The sequence below is a fragment of the Aspergillus sclerotioniger genome (genome assembly GCF_003184525.1).
Source record: "Aspergillus sclerotioniger CBS 115572 chromosome Unknown BO94scaffold_18, whole genome shotgun sequence".
In the NCBI taxonomy this organism is placed as follows: Eukaryota; Fungi; Ascomycota; class Eurotiomycetes; order Eurotiales; family Aspergillaceae; genus Aspergillus; species Aspergillus sclerotioniger.
The window spans coordinates 215,460-238,500 of NW_020291008.1; the positions used below are offsets into that span (position 1 = coordinate 215,460).

The window sequence follows — 23,041 nt, forward strand, 5'->3', positions numbered from 1 at the left end:
TAGAAGATCAACAGTAGATTCAACTAAGGTGGAGCACTCTCTCTGGTTAGATAAGTGCTGGTCGGCCGCATAACGATCAACTTGCTCAAATAGGTACGTAGATTGGGAAATATTTTCCGGTGGGACAACATGGATATATTGGAAACTAATCATACAAATAACAAGCCCGGGCGCGAACTTTTCGCCGAACCATCAAACGCCAGATATGCATCATGATATAAAACGGATGGGGAATAATGCCAAGTCGAAAACACATCTCTCATCAGCGGTGTAGGCTGACGCTTAGGCGTCGTTGCTGGGGTAAGGGACCTTGTAGGTGGGGACAAACTCCTCCTTGATCGAGCGAAGGCTGACAAACCGGGACAGAAGGTTGCCGCTGCCGGCCTTGTCGTTGGTACCGCTGGCACGGGCACCGCCGAAGGGCTGCTGGCCGACGACGGCACCGGTGCTCTTGCAGTTGATGTAGAAGTTACCGGCGGAGTTGCGGAGGGCGTCGTCGGCAGTGCGGAGGACCTCGCGGTCCTTAGCGAAGATGGAGCCGGTCAGACCGTAGTCACCGGTCTGGTCGACCTTCTTGCAGATCTTGGCGAAGTCGGCCTCGGTGGCATCGTTGTAGGAGTGGATGACCAGGACGGGTCCGAACAGCTCGCGGGAGAGGAGAGGGTGGTCGGGGTTGGTGGTGCGGTAGATGGTGGGCTGAATGTACCAGCCCTTGGAGGAGTCGTAGGTACCGCCGACTAGAAGCTCCAGCTCGGGGTCGTTCTTAGCCTCGTCGATCACGTTGGCCAGCTTGCTGAAGGAGCCCTCGTGGATGACGGGACCGCAGAAGTTGGTGAAGTCGGTAGGCTCGCCAACCTTGATGTTCTTGGTCTCGGCCACGATCTGCTCGACGAACTCATCGGCAATGGAGGCGGCGACGTAGGCGCGGGAGGTGGCACTGCACTTCTGGCCCTGGAACTCGAAGGCACCGCGGACGGTCTGGACAGCGGCGTTGCGGACATCGGCCGACTTGTGGATAAGGTGGAAGTTCTTGCCACCGGTCTCACCGACGATGCGGGGGTAGCTGCGGTACTTGCCCTCGGCGACGCCGTTGGCGATCTGGCCGTAGAGGCTGCGGAACACGGAGGTGCTGCCGGTGAAGTGAAGGGCAGCGAACTCGCGGTGGTTGAGCACGGTGTTGGTCACCTCTGCGGCGTCTCCGGGGACGAACTGGATGACGTCCTTGGGCAGACCGGCTTCGAGGAGGATCTGGTGGACGAGCCAGTTGGAGGCAATAGCGGAAGGAGAAGGCTTCCAGACGACAACGTTACCCATCAGGGCGGGGGCACCAGCCAGGTTACCACCAATGGCAGTGAAGTTGAAGGGACTGATGGCGTAGACGAAACCTTCCAGAGGGCGGTATTCAACACGGCTGGTCTAGGTTAGTACTGGGCTGTTCGATGAAAAATCAGGTGCGTCACTCACTTCCACACGCCAGGGGCATGGTGAACGGGCTGCTGAGCATACAGCTCCTCGGCGTACTTGACACCGAAGCGGAAGAAATCGCACAACTCAGCAGCGGAGTCAATCTCGGCCTGCCAGGCATTCTTGCCCTGACCGTGCATGGTCAGCGCCATGATGTCATAGCGGTATTTGGTCGCGATCAGGTCGGCCGCCTTGAGGAAGATACTGGCCCGGTCGGCGAAGGAAGTGGATGCCCACGACTTGCGAGCCGCAAGGGCAGCGTCGATGGCGGCCTGGACGTCGGCTGTGGAGGCGTTGGAGTAGGTGGCCACGGGGGCATGGGAGGCGGGGTTGCTCTGGGTTTCGGTCTGGGAGCTCTTGATCTGGGTTGGGTTAGAACGATTCCGATCGCAATCGCAAACGTGGTATTATCTGCCACTGACCTCCTTTCCAGCGATCACCAAAGGCACCGTGAGGGGAGAGCTCTGCTTGGTTCTGGCGAGGGCCTCCTCGAGGGCGCGGCGGTCGGGAGATCCGGGGGCGTAGTGTTTCTGCGGATGGATTAGCGATTTTAACAGGGAGTTGAATTCGATTCAATAGTTTTACTCACGTTAGGCTCGTTGTCAATGCGAGGAACCTTGAAGGTGGCGTAAGAGCCCATAGCACGAGCGCTCGTGCGGGCAATGCTGAGGGAGGGGCATTTGGCCAGGGAGAGGCCCCGGGAACGCAGAAGCAAAGAGGACTGCATTATGAATTATGCCCTTCCGAGTTCTAGCAACTGGACGAGGACTGAATCCGAATGAGAGAGGTAAAAGACAAGGTGAGGAGAAAGTGCGGCGGACGCGGGGAAGCTCGGAGCATATAAGAGGCCCGGTTACTGCCGGCCCTGGGTCGATGGCGGTCAGGATCCTTGGATGAAAGGGGTTACGGAGTAGGGACCGGGCAATGGAATGCCAATCAGGGGAGTGGCTTATCGGAGAGACTCAATCAGTACCGGGGACCATGCCTCTCACTCCTCCTAGCTTCACTAGTAACCTATCTAGCAGTAGTTGACTGTATCTGTGCCGCCGGCAGGGTTCCGGGTGGACCCGCTGCCAACCGGGCCGGACTCTGCCTGCCGGCTGCCTTCCTGTTCATTATTCCATTAGGTACGCGATAGCAGCTGGATATTCGGGCAATCCATGACTAACAAGAACGTATTTACTTTGCTACTAGCCTACTACTTACCAACATTTTTTGTTTGATACATACTGGCGCTTGATACTTGATTGTCCTGATTTAAGTCGGTGCTGATGTCCCCGCATCCACGGCGGATCCCCCCGCAGTTCGCCCCATCGCCCTACAGTAGTCCAACCCAAGGGACAACTATGTACTACTCCGTACAATTATGCAAAGCAGTCACAACTCTAATTATAGGCGATTGAAATAACTATGTACAGAGGTGTCGCCCGACTCTCGCCTATCTCCAATCACTACCAAGTGTCTAGAAGGCTACTCAAGCAACCCACCACCACACACGTTCCACCCAATTCCGGGGCTCCCGCTCGAAGTCATTCTCGCAGAGTCGATCAATTTCCTCCTTACCCGTGAAGACATCAATTTCAGACACCTTCGTGAGCCATGGGGTTCGGTACCAGATCTTGTGGCCCACATAGAGGGCCAAGAAAATGGCCACCACAATGTACGACACCAGGAAGCCGGCGGCGGTAAACTGTCCGGGGAAGAAGATCGCGTACCCGTTTGTGATGGTCAGGAGGCTCACGATGACAATGACATAGTAGGTTCCATATGGCTGAAAAGGGGTCCTGAAAGACAGGCTGTCCAGTAGGCCGTGGTAGTTCATTGCTTTGCGGAATCGCTGTAGTCCAAATTAGTCCCTGTCTCTAGAAGGCCGACGATCAGTACTAGAGGACTTACCAGATAAGCGATGCCGACCAAGACCCAGTTGATAAACCCTCCCACCGTGGTGATGTTGGTGAACCAGTAGAAGACATTTGCACCAGAGTCGGATAGGTTCAAGAAGGATAGCAAACCAACCGCCCAGGTGATAAGAACAGCGTAGTAGGGTACACCGTTGCGGTTGCACCGGCTGAAGATCTTCGGAGCATGGCCACCACAGGCGAGCGAGTACAGCGTCCGAGAACCAGCGAACAACCACGCATTACCCGAAGACCAGGCGGAGATCAGGATGGCAGCGTTGACCACATGGTTGAGTCCAGAGATACCAGCGTTCTGGATAGCAATGACGAAAGGACTGGCACTAGCGGTGGAGCTTCCGCTGGCAACAGCAGACATCAGACGGGGGTCGTTGTAGGCCACGGTGACACCAATGACAAGGGTCCCCAGGATGTAGAAGGTAAACACCCGATAGATGAAACGGTTGGTAGCTTTGGGGATGTTCCGACGAGGGGCCTCGACTTCACCAGCAGCAGTGGTGATGAGTTCGGGAGAGAAGATGAAGGAGAATCCGGACTTGATGAACGCCGTCCAAAAATCAAGGAATCTACCTGTGCTCCCGGCTACCAGGTAAGGGTTGAATGCGCCGGGATTGTCCCAGTAGCGGAAACCCAGACGGTCATGGTTGGGGCCTCCACCAAAGAAGAGCACAATTCCCAGGATGATCAGACCAATAATGGCGAGGATCTTCAATGTTGCAAACCAGAACTCAGCTTCTCCATACCATGACACAGCGACAACATTGAGGACCAAAATCACTGTGGTTGTCAAAATAAGACCCGAGTATGTTGAGACATCAATCTGGTAGACAGGACCGTTTAGTACATACCGAGCAGGATGATCGTAATCCAGACCCCAACATTGATGGAGGTGGTCCAGTACTGGATGATGATACCGGCAGCCGTAACTTCACTCGCGAGTAACATAGCAAACGAGTACCTACAAAATCTGAGGATCAGTGGATAAGACTAGATGAGGTTAACCAAGCTTACCAGTAGTTATATCCGGCAGCGAATCCAATACTGGGCTCCGTGTAACGGCCAATAATATAAGGCACCGAGATGCCCTTGATGGGCAGATACGTGGTCATCTCGCCCAGCACGTTCATCACAAACCACACCACCGATGACATGGCAAAGTAGCCCATGAACAGCGGGGCTGGGCCCACCGTGGACAAGGTAGATCCGGAGCCTACAAAGAGACCCGTCCCAATACAACCCCCGATGGCAATCAGCTGCAATTGCCGCGAAGACAATCCACGATGAGTCTCCGTGTTAGGCCCTTCATGGATTTCGCCCTTCAGCGCTTGCGGGTCCTCATAGTCATACATCTCTGGCGATTTCACTTCGGTTTTGGCCTCCTCGAGGTCTTTTAACGACGGAGCACCCATATTGATCGAGAACGACAAGCACGAGGATGGAGTGCAGCAGTACAGGCAAACTCGGAGGTTGGTGCAGGACGTATTATATGCTCGCCCCGGGGGGCTCAGACAGCATCCTTATCATGTCCAACACGGGTTGCGTTGCAGCTACGGGCCGATGGCGTAAAGCTTGCCAGAAAGACATTATCATTGGCCCAGAAGCGCTGAGAGAGCATATTTGTGGAGTTGAACATCTTATCTCTGAGTTGGGTTTACATACGAGCGGCCTTTCTTCTTAGGACATGGAAAAAAAAAGTTTGGTGACTGGCTCTCTGCTTATCTGTCTGCCTTACAGGCGGAGACCTTCCGACGCGGCAGGGGCAAGGGTGCGATAGCATGTTATCGAGCTTGCCTATACTCGAAATATCGCTTTTCATTGACAATGGAGCTCCTCCTAAGCTGTCAGATTGGTTTGGCGCCGTTCCTCGTGGCATTCGATGTAAATCCGGGGTTGTTCTCCGCAAAAGCGTGGGCATTCTAGACTTGGAGGGCGCGACCAGAACGGCTTTATCCACCTGGAGGTTTCTGTGACTAACAGAAACTGTGACAGCTGCAGTCCTCGCGATGGGCCCATCGCGTTACCTAATGGCTTGGTTCATCTTTGCTCGTTTGAAAAGCTTGACCCATCGGGACCGGCAATGGACCGCGCTGATTGAGTCCCCGGCTGCAGCACAGTGGAGTCCGGCTCGAACCTGCCTAGCGCTAGCCCGGAGAAAGTATACTATGTAAGTAGTAGCGGTCCCTGAGAGCCTTAACAATCAGGCATTAACATAGTCCGTGCCTGGCGGTTTCTGCTTTGGTTCGCCTCGAGTCGCCACATCGAACCGTGATGTCATCGTAGGGAAGGGGGACCCTATCATTATTGCGAGACTGATCATTTCCAATCATCTCAAGAAATCGTTATCAGCAACGCCACACTGATGGCATCCCATCGGAGTACGGAATATCGGCGCTCATCCAGCAGGGTAAGCGAGTGGAAGCAGCCTGGAGCAGCAGCAGTATGACCGGGCCGGTCAAGGTGGCAGCAGCTCCGGTGGGGAAACCTACCGGCCCGCCACCCGGTTGTGGCCAAAGATCTCGTTGGATGTTATCAGGGTTATCGCCAGATCGATAGCGCGGATCCGGACACGCTGCTGACTGAGAACAGGTAGAAACATGGACACGGTACAGGGGTTGGTTCCTTGCACGGGATTCTTTTTGACCAGGAACCAGGCAGTAGTCAATTTAATTCCCAGTACGGAGTACTCCGTAGTCAACTTTATCTACTCGCGTTTTACACTTTCTACTGTCCACCCCATCCCAGTCCCAGGTGCCTGGTAGCTCGGGCGAAGCGTACAGTAGCGGGCGATCACGCGTAGATCTACATTCTCGACCGGTCAGGTGCCACTGAATTTATAGTTGGCAACCATTGACTGGAAGGGCTATAGCGCCACCGGCACAATCTTCCAGTCACCAACTACTAGTCAGATTCCATTATCTAACGTCACGGGGTCAGTTAGTCCAAGCAATAGACAGCAAAGGGGGGAAAGCCCCGACCGGCTTTGAGGCCAGGCCCGCCCGGTTTCCACCGGCTACGGCATCCCCCATCTATCCTCCACTATCCATACTTCTAATCTTCATGATGCATTTTATACCTCGACAAATTCCCCTCCTTGGTCTTCTCACAGAGGTTCTTATCCCTATAATAATCTTGACGTGAAGCCTTCTTTGTTCACGCTCCACAGATCCCCTCACCAACCCTCCTTGCCTCCCCCATTTCTCTATCTCTCTATCTTCGCCACTATCTTCTCGATCACAATGAAGGCCGCCCGCCGTCCGATGCGGGCGCTATCTAGCGCTCCCTCTTCGTACTCTTCGGCCAGATACGTCAGTCGCACCAGCAACCCAAAATCCTCTGCCGCCGCCTCCACACCTGCATCCACCAGCAGCATCCTCCAACAGGCGACTCTGTCGCCCAAGGATGCTTCAGGATCCCCGCTGGCCAAACTCCCCATCTCCTCGGTCTTGCGGTCGTTGGTGATCCTGTCCGTGTCCTCCTCGACCCTCCTCCTCAAGCCATGCATCTTCGCTCTCTCGACACTCGCTCACCCCAAGACTCCCGTGTTGGATGTGGCCAAGAACCCTCTCTTGAATGCAGTCGTCAAGCACACTCTGTACAAGCAATTCAACGCCGGCGAGAACAAGCTCGAGGTTCAGCGGTCGATCCAGGCTATCAAGCAACTGGGTTACCGCGGCGTACTGCTAGGCTATGCCCGTGAAGTCCTCGTGGGTGAGAGTGATGTTGATATCCGCGATGAGAAGGCCGCACAGGCGGAGATCCAGACGTGGCTGGATGGTACCTTGCAGACCGTGGATATGGCCCAGGAAGGCGACTTTGTGGCTCTGAAGTATGTTTCTGCTCCTTGATATCCAGTAGGAATATACACTAACAGCAGTAGGTTCACTGGTATGGGTACTCAGGTTCTCCACTACCTGCAGCAGCAGGCTGCGCCCTCGGAGTTCATGGACAACGCCATCACCAAAGTCTGCGATTTGGCCATCTCGCGCAATGTGCGACTTCTCGTTGATGCGGAGGAGCAGGCTGTGCAGCCAGGAATCGAGGGGTGGGCTTTGAAGTACCAGAAGTACTGCAATGCTAAGACCCCTGGTCGCGCTATCTTCTACAACACCTACCAGGCTTATCTCCGCTCTACGCCGGCGACCATTGCCAAGCACCTTGAGGTCGCTCGCCAGGAAGGCTACACCCTCGGTGTGAAGCTGGTGCGGGGTGCTTACCTCAAGACTGAGCCCCGCCATCTGATCTGGGCTGAGAAAGAGGAGACTGACGCATGCTACGACGGCGTCGTCGAGGTCCTCCTGACCCGCCGCTACAACTCTATGCTGAAGTCTGCCTCTGAAGTGCACAAGACCGAGCTACCACCTGTCAACGTCATCATCGCCACCCACAACCGGGATTCTGTCCGCAAGGCCCACGCTATCCGTCTCCAGCAAGCTGCTCGGGCCGAGTCGCAAGGGGTTGACCTCAGCTACGCCCAACTCCAGGGTATGGCCGACGAGGTCAGCTGCGAGCTCTTGCAAGGCTTCCCGGGCGCGGACTCCACCGCCTCCCAGGAATCGCCGAACGTATACAAGCTGCTGACCTGGGGCACCGTCAAGGAATGCATGGGTTTCTTGATGAGACGTGCCGTGGAGAACACCGAAGCTGTTGGACGTACCAAGCAGTCGCAGGAGGCCATGCTTGGGGAGCTGAAGCGCCGGGTTCGTCAGGTGTTTGGGCTGGGCAATTGATGCTACTATGATACCTTTGTCTTGCGTTCTGTTTTCGGGTTTTCTTGATATCATCGGGCACTTGCATCTTGGTCTGAAGACTGATTCTCTGAGCGTCTGCTTGCATCTAGACGGTGTTAACAATTCGAGGTTGGCGCATTAATGATAACGAATTTCAAAATTACATGGTGTTCCTATGGTTCTGCGTAGATTGCCTAGGCCAATCCGCCTAGCGTGTGGCGGTGATGTCAAGAGAGAGATCCGTCCCCTCGATACCCCGCGTTTCCTATCATCTCCAACCTCCGATCGCGACGCCAGACGATTCCAATTTCAAGTGCCCCTTGATAGCCAACAGACCATCCCGTCAATTACCACTGCTTAGCATCTCCGGTCCGATTCGGGTCTGGTTTCCGCAGGTGAGCCTATCTCCGACATCGCTGCCCGACACCAGACGGTCTATAAAGGCTACTCCGTCCTAACAATCGGTTCAGCGGACAGTCAAGTGTAGTTGACCATTGCCTTCTCTCTTCGTTCCTCCATTTTACGATTGTTAATAGCCATATGGTCTCAATTACTCCTTCGCACATTTGTGTACATCATTTGCACACCATCCTGTGATTAATCCACATCGACGATGCGTCTTCTACCCGAGCCCGCGGTCGCCCAAATCCTGCGAGAGTTGACCCCGACACAGTGTCATGGCTTCCTCGACACCCTCTGTGAGGCCCTGAAAAACGTATCATCTCAGTCAGAATCGTCTGGACAGGAGCGACTCATTCATCAACCCCTCCGCAGCACCATCGTCACCAAGGAACAGAACCTGTCTCTCTTCATGCCTGTTTCCAACACCGTCACCACCGGCATCAAAATCGTGACTGCTTCCCAGTCCAACGGGATCATCGGAGTGATCAACATTTTCTCCCCGGAGGGCAAGCTGCAAGGTCTCCTCAGCGCAGCGGAGATCACGGCCTTCCGCACCGCCTTGGCAATCATGTCGCTATTCCTACGCTGCGCAACCATCCCAAAGGAACACATCTTGATCTTCGGTTCGGGAAGACAGGCAGAGTGGCATGCCAGACTAGCACTCCTCCTGGCTCCCGATCAGATTAAGAAGATTACTTTCATCAACCGAGGTCGTCGGCGAATGGCAGAGCTAGAGAAAGACGTGATCGCCGATCTACGATCGAGTCATCCTAACGTGACATTTTCTACTTTGGTCAAAGAAGACACTCCCGATTATGAGGAGATGCTTCGCACCGAACTGGCTTCGTGCGATGTGATTTTCAGCTGTACGCCCGCGACAGAGCCAAACTTCCCGTCCACGTATCTCCAGCCGTTCAAGCCTCGGTTTATCTCCCTTATCGGCTCGTACAAACCGCATATGCGGGAGGTAGACACTGATACGCTCCTGTCGGGCGGCGGTAAGATCTATGTGGACTCAAAGGAGGCGTGCCTGGAGGAATCTGGGGAGTTGATTCTGGCGGAGGTGAAAGAGGACCAGCTGGTGGAGATTGGGGAATTGTTTGGGGGAATAGGAAAGGAGGAGCCGATTGAGGTGCCGGAGGGTTGTAATGTGGTGTTCAAGTGCGTGGGAATGGGGATTATGGATTTGGTGGTCGGGAATAAGCTGTTGGAGGTTGGCCGGGAACGAGCAATTGGGATCGAAGTGGATGGCTTTTAGAAGTAGTGGATATCCATGTGTAGAACGATACATAGATCGTCTTAGTGGTTACTTTAGTGATATACTCCGTATCTCCGGCGCTGTGGTGGTGGTGGGCGATAAGTCCCCCATGCATGCACGGCTGGGTCAAGTCACGCGAGCACGGCCAGGCCCTGCAAAGATCTCGTCACTGGGACAGCAAATGCCACCGAATCGTACTTTTGCCTTAATTTCCGCGGGCAGAAACCAGCTGGCAAACCCCATGGGCCGGAGTGGTGATCGGCCTCTCGTGCCGCTCCTGATCTTGTCCTTATCAGTGGAAGTGGAAAGTGGAAAGGGAGGATCTCCTTCGCTCGAACTCGGGCAAATTTTCTTGTCCTCCGCAACCACCGCTTCTCATCGACCCTCTCCGCTCCTCCTCCGGATGCCCTCGCCATAATCCTACAATGCGCCTGCCTCTCCATCGGCCTCCCTGATCTCGAACTGCCATGGATGTGGGCCCAACCACCCCTGCTGGTCTAGGCCAGCAGAAACGACCCCGCGTTTCGGACGAAAACCGCAAACGAGCCGTGCGAGCGTAAGCCTGCCTCCTCCCTGATTCTCCCTGATTCTCCCCTCAGAACTTCCCCGGAATCGCTCGGGATCTTGGACTCTGGTATTGACTGCCATAGCTGCGATGGCTGTCGTCGCGTCAAGGAGAAATGCGAAGGAGGTGTACCCTGTCGTCGATGTCTCCGGTATCGCCGGCAATGCAACTTCACTCACCCCGATCATGCGGAGAAACTCGCCCGATCGTCGTCTATCCCGTAAGTCGACACACGCCATCAACACCATAACAAAGTGGAGGATGCGGAGGCTTATACATGATGGCTTAGACTTCTGGAACGGACGGCCGCTCTCAGTCGACATGATATGGCCGAGGCGGAACGTGTCCGGTACATGGAACGCATCATTCAACACTATGTCCCTAATGTCTCGTTCGATATTTACTCGCTCCGGAGGATGGCGGAGGAGCTGACACCTAAACATCGCCCCTCTGGTTCTACGGAGAGCCCTTCGATGCAACTGGATGGAGAGGATCTGGAAGATCTGGCTATCGACGATGAAGACTTTACCATCAAGGCTTTGCCGGATAATACCACTCGTATGCTTCTTCCTCGCTTGGATTGCGCTTTACATGTGCGGGCTATCTAACTCGATGACAGAATACTCCGGAGAATTCTCTTATCTAAATTTCTCGATGAAAATCAGACAGAAGATCGACGAATGGATGCAGACCGCAGCTCCGGAGGTAAGACGGTCTCAAATAGCCACAGTTTTGTCGCTGACAGAGTTATAGGCATCAACCGAAACAGAGCCGTTCGAAGAACGATGGCGGGCAACCCAACTGCAGTCCGGGTCGACGTTGGTGTCGACATCTGTCACCTGTCTTCCTCCTCGCTTTGTCGCCGACTTTCTGGTCCAGATCTTCTTCAAATATGCCCAAACGAACAACTTCTATGTGGAAGAGGATTGGTTGCGGGACAAACTCAACACCTGCTATACGGACCCTTCCAGTCTTTCCTCCAAGGACGCTGGCTCTGTCTGCGCCATTCTAATGGTTCTGGCTGTCGGAACCCAGTTCGCGCACATGGAATCGTCTATCCCTGTCAACCGTCTCTCATCCAACTCGGCGTTCGATGATGACCATCACTTTTCCGAGGACGACGTTGGTCTCACGTTTTACCAGTTCGCATCCAAGTTGCTTCCAGATATTATTGCCACCGCGTCCGTTCGAAGCGTGCAGGCCTGTCTTTTGATCGGAACATATCTTCTGCCGCTTGATACGTCAGGTCTCTGCTATACATACTTTGGTCTGGCACTAAAGATGGCCATTCAGAATGGCATGCACCGGAAGTACACTGGCGAGGGACTATCACCTCGTATGATCGAGACTCGGAATCGCGTATTCTGGACCGCTTACACGATAGAAAAGTAAGTCAGATGAGAATCATTCTCTCACACGATGCTTACGATCTCCAGGCGTGTCAGCATTCTTCATGGAAGGCCAGTCTCCTTGTTAGATGCGGACGTGGATGCCCCATTTCCTACTGACTTTCCCGGCTTGACGCCGTCGGGACATGTTTCGAACGATACGAACATGGTGACACTCATCAAGTTGACACTCAAACTCGGAGAAGTTGCAAATGAAATGTGTGTATCTCTTCGAAGTGAGTCAGGAGCTCTGCTAACGCCAGTAGATCTATCCTTCGCAAGTCCCGAAAGAACCAGCAACAGGATTGTCTGGAAAGGCTACTGAATCTGCGGAAAAACCTAGTCGACTGGTGGGCTACGTTGCCAGAAGAAACCAATTGCAGGGATCTCAACCCAGCCGGGCCGCTTTTCCGCTCCAATGTGCACCTGAAGCTCGACTATTGTCTGACTCGCATCTTCCTTGGGCGGCCATTTCTCTTCAGCAGCATGAGGGCAGTCAGTGTCACCACGGCCACTGGCGCTCCGCTCAAGACACCGTCGGGTCTTGCCAAGAATCGGTCAACGCTGGTCACTGATTGTGTGGAAGCCGCTCTGGAGATTATTGATTTGTGTCGGCTGCTTCGCGACGAGCCCGGTCTAGCCCGCGCATCATTTACCGAGTTTAGCTCATGCCGTGCCGCTCTGCTCGTTATTCTGGCCCAAAGTTTGACCAAACGTACAGAGCGGCTGGGCGAAGCCTTAGATAAGGGCATGGCGCTGATCAAGATCATGTCCATGGGTGTCGGCTCTGCCCGGGCGGCAGTGAGCGTCATTGAGACCCTGGAACGTGCGATTCGTCGTCTCGAAGAGTACAGTCAGACTCAACCCCAAGGCAGTACCGGTGTCGTCGAATCAGCCTATGATCGGTTCAAGAACTGGGAAATGTTATGGAAAACCGGGCCAATCTCTCCCGAAATTGTACCTTTCCAGGAACAGTATCATCATCCTAGCGGCAACGGACTTCCCCCTGTCGTCACCCCAATGGCTGGTGCTTCCACCGCAAATGACCAGGTGGAAGCGGACGTGGCCAGCGCGAGCATCCCCGACTCATCCGAATTCTCCGTTTCGCATCCTCTATCGCACATGCCTCATTTTGGGCTTGATCACTTCGTCTCAAACCTGCCTCAAGAGCTGGGAGAGTTCACTGCTATCCCTTGCTTTGAGACCGATGGCCAGCAAACGCTATCTGGGGAGATGAAGCCCGGGTGCGCTGACACGCCGCGGTGGATGAACTTCATGAATGATTAATGTATTCAGCTCTGGTTAATATTCTTTCAGCGTTTCCGTTTGACCTTTCGCGTTTGTCTGTTCATACGTTATCTGTGCACTGGATCCGTTTCAAGATACCTAGGCAGCATATATTTGTTTTACCAGCGAGAATGGCAAGTGTTATGTCGGAAGCTTTTGGATAGTCATGATGTCTATAAGTACATATAAAAATTGGATATCTAGTCGAACACCACCTTCTTTCCCTGGAACGAAGCAGTATTCTTCTGCTCCTTGGCCTTCTTCGCAGCCTCCCATGACGGATGCAGCGGCTTGTTATCCTGGGGCTTCGCCGGAGGCGCACGCTGAGGACGTCCATTCTGTTGCTGAGGCCTGCCCCAGCCTTGATTTCCGCCTCGTCCCCAGCGGTCTCCGCCGCCCGTCGCTCCCCGACGTGCATCCCACCCATTATCCCGGCCTCTCTTGCCCATATCTCGCTTGACGTGATTCGCTCCAGAACCGTACTTCTTCTCCCACAAAGCCCGACGCGCCTGCTGACCCATGCGGTTCTTGCGTTTGGGGGGCTCGTTCGCGGCAATATCCTCCGCTTCAGATTCTGAGCCAGACCAGTATCCACCCATAGACAGGGACGGCAGGAAAGTTGTGCTAGTGGCGGGTGCGGATGAAGCCTTCTTGCTACCCTTGGCCTTCTTAGAAGGCGGAGAGTCGGACTGTTCCGGGGAGGGAGACCGGGAGATCGAGATATCCGACTGATGAGAGTGTATCCGCTCCTCGTCATCGTCATCACTGTCACTGATATCGCGGTCATCCGCTCTCTCCTCACCATCTTCATCCTCCGACCCCGACGCAAGCCGTGCATCGAACTGCGCAAAGTCAATGCTGTCCGCATCATCTGCATCATCCATATCGACATCCTCCTCATCTCCACTCTGCTCCACTTCAGATACCGTGGTACTATCCTTCTTCTTCGTCTCTTTCTTGTCAGCCCCAACAGCACCCTTCTCCTTCATCTTCCCATCTTTCTCCACACCCTTCTTCTGCTTCTTCTCCGCCCCCTTACCATCCGCAGACACAGCCTTATTCTCCACCCCCAGCAACTTCCGAATCCCATCCATAATCCCAGGAAAGACATTCTTCACCGGCGTCGACTTATACAACCGCGCCGTAACATTCGCCTCAGCCGGACTCTTCGGCCCCTCCGCCGAAATCCTCTTCGATTCCTTGAATTTTATGAAAACGGGCGATTCGGCGATCCGTTTCGTCTTGACGAGTTGTCTGAAGAGATAATTCTCTGCTACTTTGATCGGGTCGAGTGTCTATACCATACCCCCATACATTAGCTGCGAATATCCCCAAACACAACCCCAACCCTCAAGCTTCAACCCAGGGAAGGAGAAGGGGATAATTAACGAACCTTAGTAAACTCAACCTCCTCCGCCAACCGACTCAACGTCCCCTCCTTCCCCTCCGTAGTCTTCGCCGTTTTCTCCCGCCGACTGAGCTTCTGGCGCTCGAATCCCCGCGCTACCTTCAGCGCCTTGGACAGCGTTACCACTCCATATTCGAATTGTTGGAAAAGCCGTGTCTTTTGGAGATAGAAAGCTCGTTCTTCGGGTGTGGGTTCGCCCCGGGTCTCCGTATAGTCGGAGAAATTGCGCTTCGGCATTTTTTTTTCCCGTTCTCTTTCGCTTGCGCTTGGTCCTTGCTTTTTGTTTCGCTTGTTCTGCGGGTTTTTTGGGTCTGTTTGGATTCAGTGGTGATTGGCTTTGGGGTTTGTTTGAGGTCTTGCGATAAATTTGGGGGTTGCGTTGCGGAGGTCGATAAGTAGATCAGATAGGTAGGATCGGAGGGGACTTTTTTTCTTGTCGGTCGGTGGTCGGTGGTCGGGGTTAGGACTTTGGGTGGCCGCCAAGAGTTTCCCGGTGTCATTTTGCCGTTTCGGGTGTCTTATTTTGGGGGAGGTCTTATTGGTTGGTTTGGGGTTAGTTGCTGATCTCATGAAAACTACTCCGTATCAAGATGTTGGGATATGTAGGTAGCTATCGGTTGGATTAATTGGTTCTGGTGATGAGGATTTTATGCGATTGGTTAATATTATACTATGTAGGATTGATGGAATAGATATAAAGAAATTTCATGACACAATCTACGAAATATATCATAGACTGAGTGCTAACCTAAACACAGCTTTACCAACATTAGACACAATGCAGTCAACGTCAAATTCAAACATAGACGGTATGTACATACAGAACCAGCAAGGAAAGAAAATACGATTACACCTCCTCTATTTCTTTTCCTCTTCCTTCGGCTCCGGCTTGGGGGTGGGCAGTTTGAACTATATCAGTCAGCATCAATCTTCTTCCACAACAGCAAGGGACCAATGGGGTTTAACATACCGACTCAGGAGTCTTATCGTTACCCGGGCCAACAGGCTCCCAGGCAGCAGTACCGCCCTCGAAGTTCCGGAACGCCTGCGTAAGCTCAAGAGGCTCAATGACGATCCGCTTCTTCTCCTCACAATAACGCAACTCCGTGTATCCGGTCAAGGGGAAGTCCTTGCGCAACGGGTGGCCATCGAAACCGTAATCGGTCATGATACGGCGCAGATCCGGGTGTCCCGTGAAGAACACACCGTACATATCGTAAACCTCACGCTCGTACCACAACGCACCCTCGAACAGACCCGTCACGGAGGGCACGGGGCTAGCTTCGTCGGCGTAGGTCTTGACACGGATACGCGAGTTGTAGCGCACGCTCAGCATGTTGTAGACGACCTCGAAGCGCTGGTCGCGGGTCGGGAAGTCAACTCCGGTGATGTCGGAAATCTGGGTGTATTCGGCCGCGGTGTGGTATTTCAGGAAGGTCATGGTGGGGATCAGGCCCGACGGAGGGACGTAGATGCAGAGCTCGTCCTTCCAGACGGAGAACTGCTGGACGTGCTTGGGAAGACAGGACATGATGTACTGCCCGTACTTGTGCAGACTCTCTGCCTTGTCCTGGTACTTGTCGACGGGGTTGACGACGGGAGCGCGCAGAGGGCCCGAGGCTGTGAGATTCGGTCAGTTAGGGATTGGAGTGGTCGGGTCCGGTGGCCATTGACGTACGGGGACGCTGGGCCTGGCGCATGTTGGGAACATGCTCCGAGATGGGCGCCGTCGACGCCTTGGAGGCTTGCAGTGCGGTCGAGGAGAAGGCACGGGCGGCGGGGGCCAGGGACCGGCCGGTCCCCAGGCGCATCAGGGAGCGAGCAGAGGCCATGGTGACGGGGCAATTGCGGGATGCGAGGAGGGTGGAGGGGAGGGGGAGAGCAGCGGAGGTTCCCTACAAGGAGCTTTTGCCGGGTCCAGGCGAAGTTGTCGCCGTCACGTGAGAGCCGTGGAATCGTGTTTGGGCAGGATGACATAAGCGGCGCTGTGAAAGCCTCAGGCTGCTGTCAGGCTGGACACCCGTACCAAACAGTGCAAACCCGCGCAAACCCCATCAATCAAAGCTTCACTTCTCTTTCTCTTCGCCTCCAACTCTCTCTCTTCTCTGCGTATTGGTGTTCCTTTCTGCTCCCTTCTTCTCGTCCTCTCTCCCCTCACCCCACGTTGTCGATCTTCTATCCTCCTCGCCCGCCTTAGACTCTTTTGTCCGCTTCGGTCCCTCCGCCCCTTGACACGAGAGACCTTCTTTTTGCCGCTTTTCCCTTCGCCCTCCCCCTCCCCCCTTCCGCCCGGGTTCGGTTGATGGGTGTTTAGTGTTGGACTGTGATCGCCGTCTTTTTCTCCTGTTGTACAGTTGCACAGCTTCATCGCCCATAATGTCAAATCGCCAACAGATTGATTCCGTCATCGACGATGACGACGAGTTCTGGTGCGTCCGCTCTCGACTTTTCGTTTCCGTCGGGTTGAACTGGTAACTTGTTCGTTGGGCTGACACCTTTGTCTTCCTTAGCCCCCTCTGCATCGAAGAATTCGATCTATCAGACAAGAACTTCAAGCCTTGCCCCTGTGGGTATCAGGTACGTTCTCTTCCCTCGTCCTTGAAATGCGAACCAGCGGCCCGATCGGGAGATGGCTCGCGTCGTATGCGATCTGGACCGCCGCTAACACCTCCCGCCAGATTTGTCAATTTTGCTACAACAATATCAAAACCCATAGTGAGGAAGGCCGGTGCCCCAACTGTAGACGGGTCTACGATGAGAGCACCATCCAGTACAAGGTTCCAGATGCCGACGAGTATGTGGTCTCTTCTCGCACTTGTTCTGCACTTGTTTCTGAGTGGCCCTTCCCGCGTCTTGGCGCTAACATCGCATCCCACAAAATAGATTCAAAGCGGACCTGGCATTAAAGCATCGGAAGGCTGCCGCCGCCAAGAAGAAGGAGGCCGATAGGCGCGAAATCGAGGCTTCTAGTCGCAAGAATCTTGCCGGTGTCAGGGTTGTCCAGAAGAACCTTGTCTATGTCATCGGTCTCAACCCTACGATACGTGACGAGAACCAGCTCCTCCAGACTTTGCGCGGTCGAGACTATTTCGGTCAGTACGGTGACATCGAGAAGATCGTCGTGAGCAAGGCCAAGCCTGGCGGCAACCCCAACCAGGGCATTGGCGTCTACGTCACGTACGCCAGAAAGGCCGACGCAGCAACTTGCATAGCGGCGGTTGATGGGTCGGCCAACTCTGAACGGGTGCTACGGTAGGTCCATATCTGATGCTCGTGCGTTGGTTTGGTGACGCCGCGTACTGACTGCTGTAGTGCACAATACGGTACGACGAAATACTGCTCTTCTTTTCTGCGCAACGAACAATGTCATAATCGGAATTGCACCTTCTTGCACGAAACTGGTGAGGACAGTGACAGCTACAGCCGACAGGATCTTTCTTCGATGAACACCTTGTCGAGCCAACGCGTCAACGGCTCCCCCAGCGGTCCAACCCACTCGATCCCTCCGCACGTCACCCGGTCCTCCGCTCAACCGCTTTCGCAGCCGATGCGCCGTCAACCTAGTAGGGATGATGCTGCTGGAAGCCGGCCACCTGATGGGTCCGCCCTTCCATCGTCGGCAAGTTGGGCGAACAAGGATGCTGTGCTCAGCCGGACTAGGCGGGCAAGTCTGACTGGCAGTCAGGCCTCGCAAAGCCCTCGGCCCGCGATGGCCACGGTTGCGCCAACTGTGGACGAAGCGAAGCGCGCGGAAAAACATGCGCAGGAACGTGCCCATGCCCAGGCTCAAGCTCAGGCCCAGCTTCAAGCCCAACTTCAGGCCCAGGCACAAGCAGAGGCACAAGCACAAGCTCAGGCACAAGCACAAGCACAAGCACAAGCACAAGCACAAGCTCAAGCTCAAGCTCAGGCCGAGGCTCAGGCCCGGGCTCAGGCTCAGGCACAGGCCCAAGCTCAAGCCCAGGCGCAAGCTGAAGCTCAGGCTCATGCTCAAGCGCAGGCTTCCCCGGCCCCTGAGTCACGCTCCTCGCCGCCTCGTTCCCCTGCTAGCGCACCTGCTCCTCCCGCCGTCCAGACGCCCCCGAAACCGGAGACTCCCCTGTTGGATAATCTGGTCAAAGCTGTCAATTCTCCGGACTTCAAGTTTGTCTTCTCGGCGGCTGGTCTGCCCGCGGAGGAAGTTGCCCTCATCGAGAACCACCCCTCATTCATCGATCCCTATGGTGGTGTGAAACGCCGGGCTATGCGTGAGAAGGCGGAGCAGGAACGTGTGAGGCGCGAACAGGAGTTGTTGCAGTCCGCTGCAGCTGAAGAGGAGAGCCGTGAGAGTGGCAGCTTGCAGCTGGGCGGTGAACCGGATGATGCGATGCCACCCAGAGGTCGTACCGGCCGTGAGTCTCATGGTGCCATTCAGCCTCCATCCCAGCAGGGTACTACGACAAACTCGGTGGTCGGCTCTCCTGTTTCCGCCACTAGCCACCAGTTCCAGCAACTTAACCTGGCCGGTCGCAGCTTAACCCCCCTGCAGCAGCAGCAGTTGCTTCTCTTGAAGTCTGCCAGCAACCAACAGGCAGGCCTAGTTGATCAGTTGCAGGGTGGACTGAACACCGCTGCCCTTGACCAAGCAGCTCAGGTCCGTCAAGGTCTCCTCCAGAGCCAGATGGCCCAGTTCAACGCCTTGCAGGCGCAAAGTCGTCAAAACTCTCGATTTTCTTTTGCCAATGAGGCCAATACAAAAAACCTCCCTAATGTCAGGATGTTGAGCCAACAGGCATCTCTGATGCAATCTGGTACTCCCAACCCGCTTGCTGCGCCTAGTCCCCAGCACGCGCTTGCCAGCAACTACTTTACCAGTGGCGTGCAGGGTCCACCCCCAGGGTTGAAGACAGCTGGCACTCCGCCTATCAGCGGAGGAGGTATGTTCGCGCAGGGTCACGGTTTTACCACGAACGCCAACCTCGGTTTGGGAGGCAACCTCGGAAAGCAAGAAGCCAATCCAGAGTTGATGCGTGAGCTGCTGAGAGGCCGCAGTGGCGCAAATGCCGGTGGTTTGCAGGGTCAAGAGGCCGCTAAGCGTGAGTTCATGTTTCCTTTCCTTCAGCAACACCAAACTCCCCCTCCCCTGACTCCCGCGAATGGCCTTCTCAGCTCTTTCTATGGCACTCAAGCGGGGAATTTCTCCGAGTCTGGGCCACAGAAGCAGAAGAAGAAGGGGAAGAAGCACAGACACGCTAACACTTCCTCCGGCGGAGGCGGTGTAGTAGATCTTGCGGACCCGAGTATCCTGCAGGCGAGGATGCACCAGGTCGGTGCGAATGCTGCTGCTGCTGCTGGGCAAGCGCTGTACGGGAGTCAGGGTCAAGGTGGGTACAATCAGGCCATGATGTATGGCAGCGGATTCAACCGCTGGTGATTGACTTCCCCCCTTTCTCTTAATTCATTAATAACCCTTTGCCCTTCCATTCGATCTCTGTTTTTTATGATGACTACCCTTTTGCATCTTGTTTCTCTCTATGCCCTTTCTGCCTCCTTTTTTTTTTGATGACATGATATCATATTTCTCTAGATGGGCCCGGGATATGATTCTTATGTTTCAGTTCTCCGGATTTTTATTGATTCGATGTTGAAAACTTTGCGACATATTTCCACTCTGCGACGAAGCATAAAGCAAACGACTCTTGAAAAAACAAGAATACGGGCTAGGCGTGCCTTTGGCGTTCATCTCATGGACTGTTTATCGTTTTCTGTTTTTTTTTTTGTCTACCTCCTTCTGTTCTCTTTTTTTACTTCTTTTTATTCTTTTCGTTTCTTTTCTTCCTTTTTGTTTTCCGGCTTCCGTGTGGATGGGAGGCGTCATTGCACTTTATGGGCACATTGTGTCTTCTAGGTCCACTGCGGTTTGGTGGCTGTCGTATACTTTGTTCTTTTGCATCCAAGCTGGATTGATCTATCAGCATCTTGGTGGCCCATTCGGTCTGGTCATGGCTTTATGTACGTTAACCTCCCTGCCCTGGCGTTCGATAAACACGAGCAGGGCCCTCTATGCGAAACCAATTTCTCACATATATTGTTCATATAGACAATATGCCATGTGTGTCCGTCTGCTTCAATCGGCCGGGACCTTTATGTAATTAATATGCCTGCCCTTTCGTACCTTGGTCGTCGCGTTTTGTCGTTGGGAGTCTATTAGCATGCCCTGTCTCTGCGTTTCTTTGCTTTCGTGTCATCTCACTCATCTTGTTGGGCACGTGAAGAAGCTAACAGCGCATCTAGTGGATGAAGACTTTCCTCCTCTTGGAGCTCAATCCAAGGACAAACGCCCTGTCGACAGCTTTGGCTATCTCGTGCGCTCGCATTTCTCCAGTGACTCGCAAGGCTCGGCTCGTGCTGGAACGCCTACGCTGCCGCCTGGACTACCACTCCCCCACGCGCATCCCGCGTCTGCCTTGTTCCAAAGTCCGCTCAACCCATCCAGTCCGACGTCGTCGGTTTCAATGCCACCTGGACTCAATCCGCCTTTCCCTCGACTTGGAACACCGGCTCATGGGTTCCAAGAAAATGCCTCTCGCCAGCCCTCGCCGGAGATGAAGGATAGGCCTGAGAATGCCCCAACATCGAGCCGCATCAAAAATGTCTCGGAAATATCACTTGGCTCTCCTGTCCCCAAGTCAGCCAGCAAAGCTCGATCCCAGCATAAGGCTGAATTGGCTGGTGCAATTGACATGAAGAATGGTCCGTCAAAGGCTGGAGATACTGTTAAAGCTTCAGCAACCACGGCTAAGACCAAACCCATAAAGCTGGAGCTCCCCTTGACCACTCCTCAACCCCAGGAATCTGCAAAGTCGGAGACGCCGAGCCAACCTATCCATGGCCCAGCTCCCACGAATATTGGTTCACGTCCAAATACTCCATTGACCAGCATTTCACGGATTTCAGACTCGTCTGCTCCACGCCAACCCAGAATTCTCCGTGTGGTTGACACTCCAAAGACTGAAACTCCGCCACCCCCTTCTGCCACTCAGTCAGTCGCATCCTTGGCTGCGGCGCAGAAAATACGTTCTAGAAGGCCGAGCATCTCGTCGATGAGTAGGCCGGACACGCCAGGTGACTTCGGATCCGAAGCTGATCTCTATACTTCGGCATCGGTTTCACGTGCCAACTCCCCTCCGGCCTCATCCCGGATCGGCTCTGCGCCCGTCCGGGCTTTGACCAAGAGCCAAGCCAAGAAGGAACGAAGACAGAAGGCTAAGGAGTTAGAAGCTAAGAAACACGAAGTTGTCGCTGTGATTGAAGAGCCAGTGCAGGCCCCGATTATTGGAAGGAAGCGCAAGACAAAGAAAACACCGGCTAGCTCGACTGACTCTCCGGTCCCGGCTACAGAAAGCGCTGCCGATGCTGGAAAATCCACCAATGCCGGTGGCTCCGACAGCAACGATAAGGCTGACCAGCGGACGGAAGCAGTCAAGAAGACCAAGTCCAAGGACAAACTGCCGAAGGATCTGAAACCAGCCCCTGCAGAAGAGAAAGCTCCTGCAGAGCCGAAGACTCCCGCGGAGGCCTGGCGTTCTAAGAATACGGTGGAGCAGCTGATGAAGGACGCAGAATCTAGCGGTGTCCCGGTCAAAGAACTGTTCTCTGAGCGCACCTCTCCGTTGCAGATGCTTCTGGCTCGGCTTCACAAGTCTGGTGATCTGGACCTGAACAACCACCCCCTGTTCAACCCATCCAACCTAAACCAGCGCTTCGACATGAAGTGCAACGCGGATGATTACGACATCCTCAAGCAGCCTATTGAGTTGACTGAAGATCACCGCAAAGCACTCCTGCGCGGAGAAGCCATCCGTGTCAACTCCGACTCCAGCATGTTGAAAGATCGATGCCTGATCAGTCCTCGTGGGTGCGTTCTTCACCATTTGTCGCCCGACGAAGAAGAGCGCTACCTAGCGCTTGAGAAGAGCATCTCATGGGCTCTCGATAACTTCCAAGAGTACACAACTGTTCCGATTACTGAACCGGATGTGACTAACCGTGGCGGCGGTCTCGACGCGTTGTTCGCTACACCCGAGAATTACAACATCTGCTGGGTCGACGAGACATCTGCCGGCATAACCTCTGCCTCTCCTACTGCCGGCTTGACTGGATCTGATGCGGGCGGTTCATCCACCATTCCTGCCCCTCCCAATGTCCTCTCGGCCATGGAGGCGGACAGCACTCGCAGCCACAACTGGGCCATTGCCAACACAGCGGAGCTAGTCAACGCCACTGCTACTTCGGTGCGGTCTTTCGCCGCTGCCACCGCCAAGCACATGCTCGGAGCCGCGGGAGTCGTCATGGGCAACATTCCTGACCTAGACGATGTAGTCGGCATGACAAACGAGGAACTCCGCTCATTCGCCGTCAAGTCCCAGAAGGATCTGGAGAGCTCGCGCAAGGAACTGGACACGATTGACAAGAAGCTCAACGCTTTGGTGAAGCGCAACCGTAAGCTAGCCCAGCAGGCGCTGGCAACTACTGTGGAAGGGTGAGACGATCGAGGTCTGTGACTGACGCCATCTTTGTATCATGACCTATGTAATCTAGAATCCGTCCTTTTCTTTCTCGTTCCATTACCTTTTTACTTTCTGCC

General features: G+C 54.4%; 9 protein-coding genes across 9 annotated transcripts; 4 read left to right on the forward strand and 5 right to left on the reverse strand.

The window, feature by feature from the left end:
• Positions 1-23: 23 nt before the first annotated feature.
• prnC (delta-1-pyrroline-5-carboxylate dehydrogenase prnC) lies at positions 24-2,353 on the reverse strand. Its single transcript, XM_025609244.1, has 4 exons — positions 2,054-2,353; positions 1,887-1,994; positions 1,465-1,826; positions 24-1,411 (listed from the first exon to the last, which is right to left on the reverse strand). The coding sequence occupies exons 1-4, from the start codon at positions 2,189-2,191 to the stop codon at positions 283-285; spliced, it is 1,737 nt and encodes a 578-aa protein (XP_025466175.1). The 5' UTR covers positions 2,192-2,353; the 3' UTR covers positions 24-282.
• A 483-nt stretch (positions 2,354-2,836) lies between these two features.
• Positions 2,837-5,279, reverse strand: BO94DRAFT_536398 (proline-specific permease). Its single transcript, XM_025612010.1, has 4 exons — positions 4,392-5,279; positions 4,229-4,338; positions 3,361-4,157; positions 2,837-3,301 (listed from the first exon to the last, which is right to left on the reverse strand). Exons 1-4 carry the CDS (start codon positions 4,787-4,789, stop codon positions 2,939-2,941), a joined length of 1,668 nt encoding a protein of 555 aa, XP_025466176.1. The 5' UTR covers positions 4,790-5,279; the 3' UTR covers positions 2,837-2,938.
• Positions 5,280-6,376: 1,097 nt separating this feature from the next.
• Positions 6,377-8,278, forward strand: BO94DRAFT_625304 (proline dehydrogenase family protein). The gene is made up of 2 exons (XM_025617271.1): positions 6,377-7,206; positions 7,258-8,278. Exons 1-2 carry the CDS (start codon positions 6,617-6,619, stop codon positions 8,105-8,107), a joined length of 1,440 nt encoding a protein of 479 aa, XP_025466177.1. The 5' UTR covers positions 6,377-6,616; the 3' UTR covers positions 8,108-8,278.
• A 2-nt stretch (positions 8,279-8,280) lies between these two features.
• On the forward strand, positions 8,281-9,905 carry BO94DRAFT_536400 (putative proline utilization protein PrnX). The gene is made up of 2 exons (XM_025612011.1): positions 8,281-8,502; positions 8,578-9,905. The coding sequence occupies exon 2, from the start codon at positions 8,721-8,723 to the stop codon at positions 9,765-9,767; it is 1,047 nt and encodes a 348-aa protein (XP_025466178.1). The 5' UTR covers positions 8,281-8,502; positions 8,578-8,720; the 3' UTR covers positions 9,768-9,905.
• A 96-nt stretch (positions 9,906-10,001) lies between these two features.
• Positions 10,002-13,107, forward strand: BO94DRAFT_112752 (Zn(II)2Cys6 transcription factor). The gene is made up of 7 exons (XM_025605518.1): positions 10,002-10,323; positions 10,418-10,552; positions 10,622-10,890; positions 10,952-11,037; positions 11,086-11,720; positions 11,769-11,939; positions 11,987-13,107. Exons 1-7 carry the CDS (start codon positions 10,235-10,237, stop codon positions 13,005-13,007), a joined length of 2,406 nt encoding a protein of 801 aa, XP_025466179.1. The 5' UTR covers positions 10,002-10,234; the 3' UTR covers positions 13,008-13,107.
• Positions 13,108-13,157: 50 nt separating this feature from the next.
• On the reverse strand, positions 13,158-14,824 carry BO94DRAFT_576155 (BUD22 family protein). Its single transcript, XM_025615118.1, has 2 exons — positions 14,401-14,824; positions 13,158-14,302 (listed from the first exon to the last, which is right to left on the reverse strand). The coding sequence occupies exons 1-2, from the start codon at positions 14,650-14,652 to the stop codon at positions 13,208-13,210; spliced, it is 1,347 nt and encodes a 448-aa protein (XP_025466180.1). The 5' UTR covers positions 14,653-14,824; the 3' UTR covers positions 13,158-13,207.
• Positions 14,825-15,105: 281 nt separating this feature from the next.
• Positions 15,106-16,322, reverse strand: BO94DRAFT_519232 (complex I 30 kDa subunit family protein). The gene is made up of 3 exons (XM_025610062.1): positions 16,094-16,322; positions 15,386-16,035; positions 15,106-15,324 (listed from the first exon to the last, which is right to left on the reverse strand). The coding sequence occupies exons 1-3, from the start codon at positions 16,245-16,247 to the stop codon at positions 15,274-15,276; spliced, it is 855 nt and encodes a 284-aa protein (XP_025466181.1). The 5' UTR covers positions 16,248-16,322; the 3' UTR covers positions 15,106-15,273.
• A 19-nt stretch (positions 16,323-16,341) lies between these two features.
• Positions 16,342-16,868, reverse strand: BO94DRAFT_112799 (uncharacterized protein). Its single transcript, XM_025605519.1, has one exon. The coding sequence runs from the start codon at positions 16,781-16,783 to the stop codon at positions 16,412-16,414; it is 372 nt and encodes a 123-aa protein (XP_025466182.1). The 5' UTR covers positions 16,784-16,868; the 3' UTR covers positions 16,342-16,411.
• BO94DRAFT_586769 (CCR4-NOT core ubiquitin-protein ligase subunit MOT2) lies at positions 16,792-22,940 on the forward strand (the record flags this gene model as incomplete). Its single annotated transcript, XM_025615776.1, has 6 exons — positions 16,792-16,844; positions 16,926-16,992; positions 17,094-17,209; positions 17,299-17,667; positions 17,728-19,778; positions 20,689-22,940. The coding sequence occupies 6 exons, from the start codon at positions 16,792-16,794 to the stop codon at positions 22,938-22,940; spliced, it is 4,908 nt and encodes a 1,635-aa protein (XP_025466183.1).
• Positions 22,941-23,041: the final 101 nt, after the last annotated feature.

Excerpts from the sequence above, each read along its gene's own strand:
- prnC (XM_025609244.1), bottom strand. The coding sequence starts at position 2,191 with ATGCAGTCCTCTTTGCTTCTGCGTTCCCGGGGCCTCTCCCTGGCCAAA. Across the intron at positions 1,995-2,053 it reads GCATTGACAACGAGCCTAAC|AAACACTACGCCCCCGGATC; the intron begins GTGAGTAAAACT and ends ATCCATCCGCAG. Across the intron at positions 1,412-1,464 it reads CATGCCCCTGGCGTGTGGAA|CCGTGTTGAATACCGCCCTC; the intron begins GTGAGTGACGCA and ends AACCTAGACCAG.
- BO94DRAFT_536398 (XM_025612010.1), bottom strand. The coding sequence starts at position 4,789 with ATGGGTGCTCCGTCGTTAAAAGACCTCGAGGAGGCCAAAACCGAAGTG. Across the intron at positions 4,339-4,391 it reads GCTGCCGGATATAACTACTG|GTACTCGTTTGCTATGTTAC; the intron begins GTAAGCTTGGTT and ends CAGATTTTGTAG. Across the intron at positions 3,302-3,360 it reads TGGTCGGCATCGCTTATCTG|CGATTCCGCAAAGCAATGAA; the intron begins GTAAGTCCTCTA and ends TTTGGACTACAG.
- BO94DRAFT_625304 (XM_025617271.1), top strand. The coding sequence starts at position 6,617 with ATGAAGGCCGCCCGCCGTCCGATGCGGGCGCTATCTAGCGCTCCCTCT. Across the intron at positions 7,207-7,257 it reads GGCGACTTTGTGGCTCTGAA|GTTCACTGGTATGGGTACTC; the intron begins GTATGTTTCTGC and ends TAACAGCAGTAG.
- BO94DRAFT_536400 (XM_025612011.1), top strand. The coding sequence starts at position 8,721 with ATGCGTCTTCTACCCGAGCCCGCGGTCGCCCAAATCCTGCGAGAGTTG.
- BO94DRAFT_112752 (XM_025605518.1), top strand. The coding sequence starts at position 10,235 with ATGGATGTGGGCCCAACCACCCCTGCTGGTCTAGGCCAGCAGAAACGA. Across the intron at positions 10,324-10,417 it reads CGCAAACGAGCCGTGCGAGC|CTGCGATGGCTGTCGTCGCG; the intron begins GTAAGCCTGCCT and ends TGACTGCCATAG. Across the intron at positions 11,721-11,768 it reads ACCGCTTACACGATAGAAAA|GCGTGTCAGCATTCTTCATG; the intron begins GTAAGTCAGATG and ends TACGATCTCCAG.
- BO94DRAFT_576155 (XM_025615118.1), bottom strand. The coding sequence starts at position 14,652 with ATGCCGAAGCGCAATTTCTCCGACTATACGGAGACCCGGGGCGAACCC. Across the intron at positions 14,303-14,400 it reads AGGAGGTTGAGTTTACTAAG|ACACTCGACCCGATCAAAGT; the intron begins GTTCGTTAATTA and ends GGTATGGTATAG.
- BO94DRAFT_519232 (XM_025610062.1), bottom strand. The coding sequence starts at position 16,247 with ATGGCCTCTGCTCGCTCCCTGATGCGCCTGGGGACCGGCCGGTCCCTG. Across the intron at positions 16,036-16,093 it reads GCGCCAGGCCCAGCGTCCCC|CCTCGGGCCCTCTGCGCGCT; the intron begins GTACGTCAATGG and ends CGAATCTCACAG. Across the intron at positions 15,325-15,385 it reads ACGATAAGACTCCTGAGTCG|TTCAAACTGCCCACCCCCAA; the intron begins GTATGTTAAACC and ends TGACTGATATAG.
- BO94DRAFT_112799 (XM_025605519.1), bottom strand. The coding sequence starts at position 16,783 with ATGAAGCTGTGCAACTGTACAACAGGAGAAAAAGACGGCGATCACAGT.